At 44.4% G+C, this 12,185-nt stretch overlaps 2 protein-coding genes across 5 annotated transcripts in view; one reads left to right on the top strand and one right to left on the bottom strand.

Annotated features, from left to right (window-relative positions):
• The window catches only part of RABGAP1 (RAB GTPase activating protein 1), a 63,219-nt gene extending 58,225 nt beyond the window's left edge, over window positions 1-4,994 (bottom strand). The window contains exons 1-2 of one of the 4 annotated variants that reach the window (XM_069032042.1): window positions 4,901-4,945; window positions 2,775-2,853 (exon numbers count right to left, since the gene is read on the bottom strand). The gene's annotated coding sequence lies outside the window, so the exon portion shown is untranslated. Of the gene's footprint in view, window positions 1-2,774; window positions 2,854-4,345; window positions 4,839-4,900 lie in introns of those variants that run through there. The other 3 variants (XM_069032040.1, XM_069032041.1, XM_069032043.1) reach the window with 3 other exon arrangements.
• Window positions 4,995-5,040: 46 nt separating this feature from the next.
• Window positions 5,041-11,784, top strand: ZBTB26 (zinc finger and BTB domain containing 26). Its single transcript, XM_069032045.1, has 3 exons — window positions 5,041-5,058; window positions 5,276-5,338; window positions 7,190-11,784. Exon 3 carries the CDS (start codon window positions 7,200-7,202, stop codon window positions 8,514-8,516), a length of 1,317 nt encoding a protein of 438 aa, XP_068888146.1. The 5' UTR covers window positions 5,041-5,058; window positions 5,276-5,338; window positions 7,190-7,199; the 3' UTR covers window positions 8,517-11,784.
• The last annotated feature ends 401 nt before the right edge of the window (window positions 11,785-12,185 follow it).

Raw genomic sequence — 12,185 nt, 5'->3', positions numbered from 1 at the left:
TAAAAATAAGCATCAAACACTAAATATCCCTTTGGCTTTACTGTTTTCATTCAAACAGAGCAAACTCATCTTCCACACTGACAGCAGGAGTAGAGGAGCAGGCTTTGATCACAAGCAGCTGTAAAGACCATCCAGGCAAGGATCAATTTAGCACTTTATTTTGGTACAGTGTGTCTGTCTTGAAGTGCTAATTTCACCTATTTCCCAAGTCTTTCAATCCAACACCTTTCACCAACATTACCTTCAATTCAATAACAAGCATCCCATGCTTTTCCACACTCCATGTCTGGCGCGGCGCGGTGTAAACAAACCCCATGCGGATCCTGGGGCACAGCTGGCCCAGCCTAACCCCACAGCAGTGTCACAATACAGAATTGCAACACCAGGACATCCCAATCAGCCCAACTTTGCCAGTCTAACAGTGAGCAGAAGTCTCATGAAATTGCACAAGATAGGAGAGCACAGGAAAGGACAGTGGAGCAGGTGACTGAGAGAAGCTTTTGTCAGTGAAGTAGCAGCAAGCAAAGCTCAGATACCCAACTGTGCTAGAATCAGCCACAGAGGTTCATTGGATTAATTCTCAAGCACTCGAGGTGCAAAAGTAGTCTTCGAATATAAAATACTGCCTGAAGTTAACAAAATTTTCTATATCCTCACATTTTGTTTTGCATGGATTTAATTTCCTCTGTTCCGTGCCATCACGTTGTTCCATATAGATTACCACATGGATCATTTTACCTGAATCAGAAAGCTCACAATGACAGAATCCTCACCAGAAAGCCTCCAAGCCCATTAAAATAAGGGCCAGCCTAGAAGGGCACACATCAAAGACCAGCAGAGCAATTACTTGTGGCTTAGGACTGCTCCGGAATCAAACCCCAAGAACAAACAGCAGCAGTGACAGTGCTCTTTAGTAATACCTGCAACTCATCTCAGACCCAAATGTTTCTACTCTCACAGCTTAGGACAAAAGACCTCAGCCAAGCACAGAGCTCAAGTTTTGATGTTCTTCAGAAAGCCAGTGTCTCATCCCTTACAGGGTAAGATGCATTGGTTTGTTTCAGCATAAATAAAACACGAGCTTTTGAATTCGGCACAGTTTAGCTCCTGACACAAAACTACACCACAATAACGTAGTGTGTTGCCTGAAGGTGTCTTTACACCTCCACGGGAGACGGAGTGTCTGGGTAAAACACATACGAAGAGGCAAACTTCTACCAACCTCTTTCCTTGCTCATCTGTGTAATTAAATGGGTGTTCTGGCCTCTCCTCACACAACGAACTATTAGAAAGAGCTGCAAAATGAGAAAGTCAACACGGCTGGCTCTTGGGTCACTGCTTTCAATTTTACTTAAAATTCTAATTCTCCGTGCAATTCCCCTTCACTGCTGTTACACCTTATTCTCTACTCAAGACAATGTGCAGAGGAACAGCAGAGACCCCATTCACCATGCTAAAATCTTAAACAACTAGAAAGCAAACCTACCAAAGTTCAGATTAGTTACACAGACTTATAAAATATCTATCTTTTACTTTCCCTCCCTTTCCCAAATACTTGGCACCTGACCTGCAACTTGTGATCAAAGTTTTCCTTCTAAGTTCTGCCAGAATTAATTTAAAAGAGCTTAAAGCAAACAATATATAGAAAAAAGAAAACCTTCAATTTTACGTTACTGGAAGAGGTTGAGGCTTGAATGCCATCTTGAGACATGGACAACAAGTGAAGAAAGGCACTCATAACTATGGCTGGTCTCACTCCATTTCCAAGGAATACCCATTTTCTGGTGTTCAGAACATTCATAGCCACACAAAAGGACAGAGGATGAATGGAAAAATCAGTATTTCAGGCATGAACTTCTTGGACCTGAGAGTCAACAGCAGATGTAGCAACCTTAGCACAGAATTTACAGGGAAATACAACACAAAAATAAGTTCTGGGTTTCCAGGGCAGAAAGGAGAATAAGCATGAGAACAGGTATGCAAATTAGAGAGGAAAAGAGACTTTTTTTTCCCCATTCATATCTTTCTCAGCTTTTGTACCTCAGCTGCAGTTCCTAAAGTGATTCCACAAAGTTCCAATATATCTGATGCAGAATGCACCAGATAAAGAACAATACAGCAGTATTAACTAAATTACTGAAGAACAGCAATTCATTTGCTTTAAAAAGCAAAGTCAGAAAGCTTGGCATGCAAAATAAACTTATATCCTCTATCCTCCAAAATATGAAAACACTAAGTATAGTGTTAAAAAAACATGGAAAACAAGGTGACATGCAGAAAAGACACTGAGGTGGCTGAAATACCTAAATATAATGTATTTTCTGTTTCTATTCCTCTGGCTCTATGCACAGCTTAACAATAAATCCAGTATGGTTCAATTTAAAGATACAAAGTTCTGCTTTCTGAGTGTTCATCATTAGCATCTTAGTGTGGGTGAACAGTGGAATTTGTGGCAGAGTTCAGAGGCTTTACAGTGCACTTTGCAGAGTTGTGTTATGACAAAGAACCCAGCCTTCTGTAAGACTCTGAGCTCCTACAGCCTTGGACATCTGTGGGTTTTTCCACCTGTAAAATTCACCCAGTGCACACTCGTTTATTTAAAATACATTGCGAGTCCTGAAAAAAAGCCTTGAAAATGCTCCAGGTCAATGCCTGTGTTTTATCAGAGCTCTGGGAAAAAACCAAAAAAACAGCGTACAAGAAATCAGTAGCAATTTTTTTCTTCTCACGTATCATATGATTAGTCTGCTTAATCATGTCTGATCTTTACCCACCTTCCCTGTGCAACACATACTCTCAAATGCAACAAGAAGTCCTTGGTACTCAAAATGAAGCAGGAAAGCCAGAGGAATACTGCATGTGAAAACACAGATTTAGGATGACTAAAGAGTAATTAATAAAAAATAACAACTACAATAGTCTAACTTTTCTGTTCATTTTACAACACAGTGACAGCCACAGATGCTCCCACTAATTTCAAGAGCCAGAAAGAAAGGAAATATTGTTGTTTGGAGATAATGGTGTCTCCAATTCCACCCCTCTCCTCACAGATATCGGGAAGATGAGGGAATCATGAGACACTGTATGCAAAATCAGGCATCAGACAAACACAAGAGTTAAGCTAATGCAATCTTTGTTAACAATCCTTAACAGGTTGACAGCTATTGCCAACATCATTTTACTTTCAATCTTAATTTGAACTACCTGCTCAGAGGACAAAACTCTAATTTTAGGCTCTTGTAATCAGTAAACTCCCCATCCCAGAAACAAGCAGCCGGTCCTGGGAAACTGCAGTTTATAAAAGAAATGCTGACACTGCCTTAGCCAGCCCAGCACAGGAATGTTGCTGGAATGAATTAACTATGAACAGTTGGTTCATCCACACGCCACAGCTGACGCTCCCCCAGCATCAGCCCCATCTCTGCGCTGTGCAGCCGGGACCGGCAGGACACAGCACAGGCTGGAGGCTGGGAAAAAGGCAGCGCAGCCAGCAGCTAAATAAATTCTGGGGATGATGCTCTACGTACTGCTGGAGTTTCTCTCTTGTTAGGATTCAAACACAAACAGGGAGTTATGCTCACCAGACAACCAGAGCACTTTAAAAATACACTGTGAAAGAACTGAGAAAAAAGGAGTTACATTCGGTGTGTGCTACTAAACACTGCCTGCACATGAGGCTGGAAATTGGAAGGAAATCCCTATGCCAAGCTCCATTTGTAATTTGTTTACTGTGTACACAAAAATAAGTTTGCTCAGGTCCTTGACCTTTTAAGTAGAGGCCTTTAAAAAGTATACAGCATTTCTGCAAGTCAATCAGCAGTGGGCAGCTTCTGTAATTACACGTTCTCTAAGTAGCCAAAAGTCTCAGAAATCCTACTGAGTTGCGCTTTAACAAAACCTGTAAGTTGAACAAAATCTGAAATACAGATCAAGCCATACCTGTATGCCCTACCTGTTCTCCAGCTTGTATTCAAGAAATAAACACAGTCTTTTTCCTCTGCAAACGTCTCACATGATCTTTTCCCTTCTCCAAACCTCTCCTGAATACTTTTTCTACTTCTCCTCCTCCCCCCCAAAATATCTTAATCAGGCAAATCTACACAGAGACAAACCACCAAGTTTGCTTCCAGTAGTTCGATATCGACTTAATTTGTGCTGATAAATGTTTTTAAACCAACTTAACACAATCTGTTTATATTTAATTTTCACCCCTGACACAACCAGTACTTAAAAATTATCTACTGGGGACGTTTCAACTGAAAGAAACACTTCCTTGACAACAAGAAGGAAAAAAAGCACAAAACCCACCGAGGTTACGGTACATAAATCAAACAAAGATGCCTACACGCAACGAAGTGCCACATTTTAGGATCCACCTGGAATCGACAGGCAACAACCGACACCCCGCGACACGGAGAGGGAAAGCGGGTACCCGGCCGGTCCCTCCGCGTCAGCCCCGCGGAGCCCCGCGCCGCCCGGGATAGGACGCGGGGGAAAAGCCGGCGGCTCCGGGACACGCTCGACGGGGTCCCGGGGACACTGACGCGGTTCGAGGCGGGTCCCCGCTGTCCCCCACACCCGCAGCTGGCGAGCTGGAGAGGACGGACCGGGCCCGGCGCCCCAAGCCTGCCCCAGGACTCGGCCCGGCCCTGCGGGACCCGGGGCGGTCTCACGGCCCCGCTCCCGCGGAAGCCGCGGCCGTGCCCGGCAGGGGGGAGGGGGAGGCACCGCGCCGGGTGGGAGACACGGCCCCGGAGGCGAGGGAGGGACCCAGCGGCAGCGGAGCGCAGGACGGCCCCCAGCTCCCGCACAGCGGGAGGGAGCGGCGGCGGGGCAGCGCCGCGGGAGCGCAGCGGGGACGGGGCAGACGCACCCCCGCGGCAGCGCGAGCCGCACCTACCCCGGCCGCCGCCGCCGCTCCCGGTGCCGGGCCTGGGCCGCCGCCGCCTCCCCACGTGACCGGGCGGAGGGGCGGCCCCGCCGGTCCTTCCGGGCGCGGCTCTTCCGGCGGGCGGACAATGCGGTTCCGAGTCGCGGTGCTGGGCTGCGGTGGCGCCTGTAGGTCCCGGCGGGCCGGCGGGGCGCGGGCGGCGGCCCCGGAGCGCGGCGCGGAGCGGCCCGTGGCTCCCGCTGCCCCCGCGGGCCGCGCTCGGAGGGCGGCCCGGCCCGGCCGGGGGCGCGGCGGGGCGCGGGGCCGCCCGGGGGGCGCGGCGGGCGGCCGGGCCCGGCCCGGCGCTGGGGCGGCGGCTCACGGCGGGTCTCCTCCCCTCTCTAGGTCCGTAGCCGGAGGCAGGAGCGGCCGCGGGTGCCAGCACGGGGACGCGGCCCGGCGCTACAGGTACCTGCCCCTTCCCTCCCGCGGGGCCGGGCCTGGCGCGGATAGCGGCTTTCCCCGCTCCCGCAAAGGGCATCGCGTTAACGTTGTTTTGGGAAGCTGCGCAGTCTCCCGGCTGAGCTGTGCTGGAATATCCTTTTCCCGGACCCCGGAAAGTAGATGTGAGGAGCCGGTGCCATCCGCGGTCGGTAAAGGCCGAGGAAGCACGTGCTTCCAGCGGGGAGCCATGCACGCCCGACGGGAGCTTCCTTGGTCTGCTACCCTCCCGAGACAGAGGGTTTGGGGTTCATTTGATGCTCTTTTGTCTTGTAGATCAGTAGTAGTGGAAATTGAATGTGTGCCAAAGCAAGTCACAACTTTTCGATCTGCAGTTTCTTACGATATGGCTCTTGTAATCTGCCAGCGATAGGCTGAATGGCTGGAGTAGCTGTGCTTAACAGCAGAGTATAACCATAGCGTGGGTGCTTTAACTGCATTCATATTGTATGAATTCCCAAGGTGGAAAAAACAGACTCACAACTGGGCTTCCCTCATCACTTTCCAGAGAAAACACAAAAAGAAACAATTTCATAACGCCTAAAATACACTGAAGATATACCAGGATGATCTGTTGCTGTCATTTATATTTGACAAAGGCTGTCGCCTCTTAAAATTAAACTTTCAGCCCTAGAAATGGGGGTGAGTCAGGCAGCACTGATGGTGACTGAGAGACTGGTGGCTCTGCTTTCTGCAGATTTAGCAGAACCGGTTTTACTGCAGAATGATGCTCCCCCTGCTTCCAAACTTTCCACGGTCCCTGGTTTTTGAAGGCTTCTGAAATCCTTCCCTAATTTTTGCATGCTATACATTGGAAGATATGCTTGATGGGTGTGATCAGTGAGGAAGTCGTGTCTCCAAATGCTGTCTGAGCTGCAAACTGAAAAACCCTGATTATTGACTGATGCTTCCAAAAATATTCTTTGAACGGTTGTCTTGTGTGTTCATTCATTTCACTGGGCACGATGCCATTCCTGTGTGTACACCCAGCTGACACTTCATGCCCCAAGAGAGCAGTATCTGCTTTTATCTATAAACTTCAAAACTTCCTTTCTAGCTTTATGTGGTGTTTGTAATAGTTGGGAGGTGTAAGTTTTGCTTTGTTTTGTAATTTTATCTAACCAAATCTTGCATCATTTAGTCTCCTGTTATTTCTTCACTTCCTGCAATCCCAGTGCTCTGGCAGGATTGTGTGAACAGTGGTTCATCCAGAATCAGTGTAGTCTTACAAATTCTTAAAGCAACTGTTGAAAGACAAAAGAACAGTACTTGGTTTATGGAAGATCCACTGTTCTTCATTCCAAGTACTATCAAAACAAGAACAAACTTTCTAGAGAAGTGATCTTCCAAAGAAAAAGGCAAAAAGCAAGGCTTCCTTTATTCCCCAGGTATTCAAACCAGGGAGCCTAGTGGAGGCCATTCTGAAGATTTTTTTCTGTAATCTTAGGAAAAGCCAAAACAACCCACAGCAAAGCAACATCTAATGTGTTAAACCCAGTGCTGCAAAACCCAAAGCTTGCTAAAAATACACGGTTTCCCTTTACATCCTAACTCTTTAGGATATTGCTTCGGGAGAATTTCTGTCATAGCACCTCTATATTCAGGCTTTGTTAAATTAAAAAAAGGTTAAAGGTATTGTAAGGGGAGATGTAAACTTGATTTTGTTTTTACTTGTAATGGACTTCAATGTGTATGTAGGATAAAACATAACAGCTGATAAACACCCACTTTATATTATTACTTTAAACCTTTCTAACCTGCCTTTTAGAAAACAAAAAGTTCTCATAGTTTGTTTTTTTTTCTGCTGCTTTTCCTTAGGTGTGCCAAAATGTCAGAAAGATCAGATATTCTTCATTTCAAGTTTGACAACTATGGCGATTCAATGTTACAGAAAATGAACAAACTGAGGGAAGAAAACAAATTTTGTGATGTCGTGGTCCATATAGATGATGTTGAAGTTCACGGGCATAAAATTGTCTTTGCTGCTGGCTCTCCTTTTTTAAGAGATCAGTTTTTACTGAACGACTCCAGAGATGTAAAAATCTCTATCCTGCAAAGTTCGGAAGTGGGGAGGCAGCTGCTCCTCTCCTGCTACAGTGGCACTCTGGAGTTCCCTGAAATGGAGCTGGTGAACTACCTGACTGCTGCAAGCTTTCTGCAGATGAGCCACATTGTGGAACGGTGCACCCAGGCCCTGTGGAAGTTCATCAAACCCAAGCAGCCACTGGAGAGCAAAGAGTGCGAACAGCAAAGTGACTCTTCTGAGCTGAAGGAGCATCAGGGAGATGACGACTCTCTGCAGCAAGACTCACCTTGTATTCAGCCTTCGGAAGACAGCATGGACATGGAGGATAGTGACATTCAGATCATCAAGGTGGAGTCCATCGGGGAGGTAACAGAAGTTAGGAATAAGAAGGATCAGAACCAGTTTATTTCATCTGAACAAAGTGCACTGCATTCGTCAGAGCCTCAACACTTTCTTATCAACTCCACTGTTGAGAACAGAGCAAGTGAAATAGAGCAAAACCACCTGCACAACTATGCCCTTTCATATGCTGGCAGCGATAACATCATTCTGGCCTCTAAAGATATGTTTGGGCCTAACAACCGAGGGATAGACAAAGGCCTCCAGTGGCACCATCAGTGTCCAAAGTGCACAAGAGTATTTCGGCATCTGGAAAACTATGCTAATCACTTAAAGATGCATAAACTATTTATGTGTCTGCTCTGTGGCAAGACGTTCACTCAGAAGGGCAATCTCCACCGGCACATGAGAGTGCATGCAGGCATCAAACCATTCCAATGTAAGATCTGTGGGAAAACGTTCTCTCAGAAATGTTCCTTACAGGACCACCTCAACCTGCACAGTGGGGACAAGCCCCATAAGTGTAACTACTGTGACATGGTCTTTGCGCATAAGCCTGTTCTGAGGAAACACCTTAAACAGCTGCATGGTAAAAATAGCTTTGACAATGCCAATGAAAGAAACGTGCAAGACATAACGGTGGACTTCGATTCATTCACATGTAGCGCTGCTACAGACAGTAAAGTCTGTCAGCAGGCTGATGCCAGCCAGGTACTGGATGCAGGGAAGCTGCCTCAGGCTGTGCTCAGTTTAAGAAACGATAGTACCTGCGTCAATTAAGCAATCAAAACCTGCACTGTGTAGGGATTGTGACTGAGAGGAGCAAACCGCTGGTTTGGCTTCTTCCCTAAACTAGTGGTGTGCCCCAAAAGGCTACAGATGGTTGGATTGCAAAACCTGGCAGGTCTTCAGCCATCACTCTTAGTCTTACTCGATATTTTCTGTGAATAGCAATCCTCCTTCAGGTTTCTGTCTGTGTCTCTACTGTGGATTAAGGGGTTAATTGTTTCATTTCTCTCTGATTAGGAGACTCAAGACTAACACCTTTTGAAAGACTGTTGCTGTGGGCTGCAAGTAAACCATCTGCTGTACAGTTAGAGGCCTCTGTGTCTGGGCAGATGGAGGAAAGCAAAGAGGACAAGTGTGTGAGATAACCTGATATTTTTTTTAAAAAGCACTGGATAACTGAAAACACTCCATATACTTAAATTTAAACTTACCTCTTAAAATTACCTTTCTCTGATCTTACCCCTAGACTCCTGAAGTTGAAATGAAGTATTTTTGTGTCACTTTTTTGCCCTGCCCTTTCTAAACTTATTTCAAGAAACTTCTGCTGCCAATCAGTGCTCTCTTAAAAACTCTCAGGGTTTTTAACCTCAACATGCATTATGAAAAGATGAAACCCTAAATGATTTGGCAGGGTTAGCTGATCATTGCATAGAGCTGTTCAAACTGAGGATAAATTGCAGCTCTGGAATGTGAGAAGCTGGTGCCTGGAGTGCAAATAAGACCTGTATACCTGGCATACCTGGGATTTTTAAAGGGCACTTACCAGTGCATGTACTGAGACAAGCTAAACACTTCAAAGCTAAAAATTATCCTCTATCTTCCGTAAGTTTTGCATCAAAAACCACAACAGCTGTTGGTTTAGAGCAAAGCTGGAGTGGAGAAATACTGCTTTTTGACACTGTGAAAAGAATATTTTTAAAGCTGCAATGTATAAGAACTCCATGATTTTTTTTTTTTGCCTTTTTCCTCCTTAGTTCTTTTATGTCTCTCCTTGATGTCTAACAAGGGCCACATGTCACTTAACTCTAAACAAAAATACCTGCTATAAGAACTTAACATAAAGTTTTTTGATTTCTTGAACTTTTTTGAAGTGACCATTAGTGTTTTACAGATGCTAGGATGAGGTATAGGTAGCACAATTTCTATAGGTTAATATGTCAGCTATTGACTGTACTCAGCAATACCTCTTGTATACCGCCTTAAACATCAAATGTAGCGGGAATGGCATGTTTATTGGGATTCTGGGATTATACCAGATTGCTTCTCAAAAGTGCTGTGGAATTATCCGCATCCCAGTCAGGCTGAAAGAAGCTTAATTTATCTGAGGCACACCATTCCCAGTAGACCAGCACTCTTAGTACTGAAGTGTAGCATAGACTAATAATCAAACAGCTGATCCTCAGCAGAGAACTGCTGTTGGCGTTTGGAGTAAGGATTTCTTCCAATGCAACTCTTTTCCACAAGGTTTGCCGTGAGGCTGAGATTATGCTTCCTACCTAAACGTAGTACTGTTGGTGTGTTTGAATGAGGGGTGGGGGTGAAAGGCTGCTATTGTATGGTTAAAAATGTTAAACAGGTATGACCAAAGGTGTGTTAGAACAACAAGTGTTGTGTATGTCATTATCAAAAGTTGGTCTTGCTCTTCAGTTCTGTGTGTGTAGAAGTCAGGATTTCCTTATGCAGACATTACACTGATGGATGTTAAAACATGTTAATGTTGCAGAATGCTTTCAGAAATCCACATACTTTGAAGTAGAAAAGGAAGGTGATTCTGTGAATCCGTTTTTGCAATTGAGTTCTTGAACTACTGTACTTGACTGTTACATGAACTCTTACATGGACAGCTATGAAGTAAGCAATGGAAATTACATCAGGGCATTGATCTTTCAAGTTGTAGCAAATATATTTAGGCCTAAAGTCTAACTATCTGAAACTTTTTAAAATTATTGTTCAGGTTCCTGGGGTAGAAGATAGGTTTGCATGGGAAGAACTGTTTTTCCTCTTGAAGCCACCCACTTACAGAGTTGTTTTGAACTAAATTTGACCGTGACAGTTGCATCTGACACTTGCATTCTGTCTTCAGGCAGAACCTTCTGTATTGTTCAAACATTTTGATAATCTATTATTCACTAAATGGAAATAAGTTATAGTGCTATGTCAAAATGAAGATAGACATGGAGAACAAGAGCTTGCAGAGCCAGGTCGACGTGCTGTAAGGTACTAGTGAACAATCCAAGGCAATATGGACACGAAAAAGAAAATGGTCTTCTGCCACAGAAAGGAATAAAACTGCACAAATGCTAGAAAACATGGCAGCAAAATGGACAGTATTGAAAGTTTTGTCTATCTGGAAAGTTTTGGTTTTTTGTGGAATTATGAAGCTGTAATGTCACTGTAAGGAGAATACAGCTTGTTGAAGTAGCTATGGGTGACTTGAAGCTGATACGAAGACAAGGGGTTTCCTAAGAAACTAAAAACATTATTTGGTCGAGGTACTTAGGTGTTGAGTCCACCCTGTGCTGTGGTGATTTGGACGTCTGAGAAGGCCAAGACTGCTGGGCTGTTCAGTTAAAGGCTGGTGTGGTTGTTTGGTGAGAGCACGGCACAAAGAAATAGGAAAAAACAGAAATGCAGAAGACTTTCTTCACTGAAAATGGACACGTCTGTTGGATGAAAAGTGACTTCTACTAATGTCTGTGCTTTTGGCTTGGCAAAAGGGTGCAGACAAAAAGATTTATGCAGGAGATGGCTGCGTGACTCCAGAAACACTGGAGCTCTAAGGGCAATACGCCGATGCAAAGTGCACTGGTGGTAGAGTTCATCTAAAATTTGCCCCTATATGGAAAGACAAGTGAAGAGTATAGAAGAGGTATTAGAAAAGCAAAATCTGGCTAATGCTGCTTCTCTGAATTACAGATTAAAATGGAGTGAGAATTATGATAAATGGAATATGCAGAGGCAGCTTGATTATAGAATAAGATGAACTTAATTGTCCATGTATGTGAAATGTTGTCTTCATTGCAATGTCCCGAGTAGTGAAAGATTAGATCCATTGGTTGTTGCTACTGATGCTGCATATTCAGATGAGGACTATGGCAGTTATCATAATCTGTGTGTTACTGTGTAGAATACCATTTGCTGGTAAGTGGATAGTCTCACAACTTAATGTGCTGTACAACTTCCTACATATCCTAAAAGTAACTGAAGTCTATTACAAAAGTATTTTAATAACTCCTCAATATATTAGGATTTTTTTTTATGTTGGCATTTTATTTATTTATATTATATAGAAGAAGGAATTCTTAGAATTTAGGTTTGCCAGAGGTTTGGGCTCACCACTTCTCTGAGTGATGGTAGCTTGTGTGGCACGTGTTCCTGCAGCACATGCTCCAGCTGTACAGCCTGCTGCATAGATCAGGGATGAGTCTTTCCTTAATTTATTTTTTTTTTTAGAAGACATGCTTTGCAAGTTAGTAACTGATAAATTTGAAGTGTCAGTCTTTTTCTCCCCTAGATTTTTGGCAAAACTTAGCTGCCGCTGAACTTCTGTTAAAATAATGTCGAGATTAATTGTGTGGGGCTGATTTGGTTTTGGAGTCATTGGGAGGAATAAAAGTGAGGAGGGAGAATCAAAATGTGATACAAACTGAAACTGTTGAG

The sequence above is a fragment of the Aphelocoma coerulescens genome, chromosome 17 (assembly GCF_041296385.1).
Source record: "Aphelocoma coerulescens isolate FSJ_1873_10779 chromosome 17, UR_Acoe_1.0, whole genome shotgun sequence".
NCBI classification, from domain to species: Eukaryota; Metazoa; Chordata; class Aves; order Passeriformes; family Corvidae; genus Aphelocoma; species Aphelocoma coerulescens.
The sequence above is the reverse complement of the archived record's forward strand: the minus strand, read 5'-3'. Positions and strand labels throughout refer to the sequence as shown.

Coding starts and splice junctions, on each gene's coding strand:
- ZBTB26 (XM_069032045.1), top strand. CDS start 7,200: ATGTCAGAAAGATCAGATATTCTTCATTTCAAGTTTGACAACTATGGC.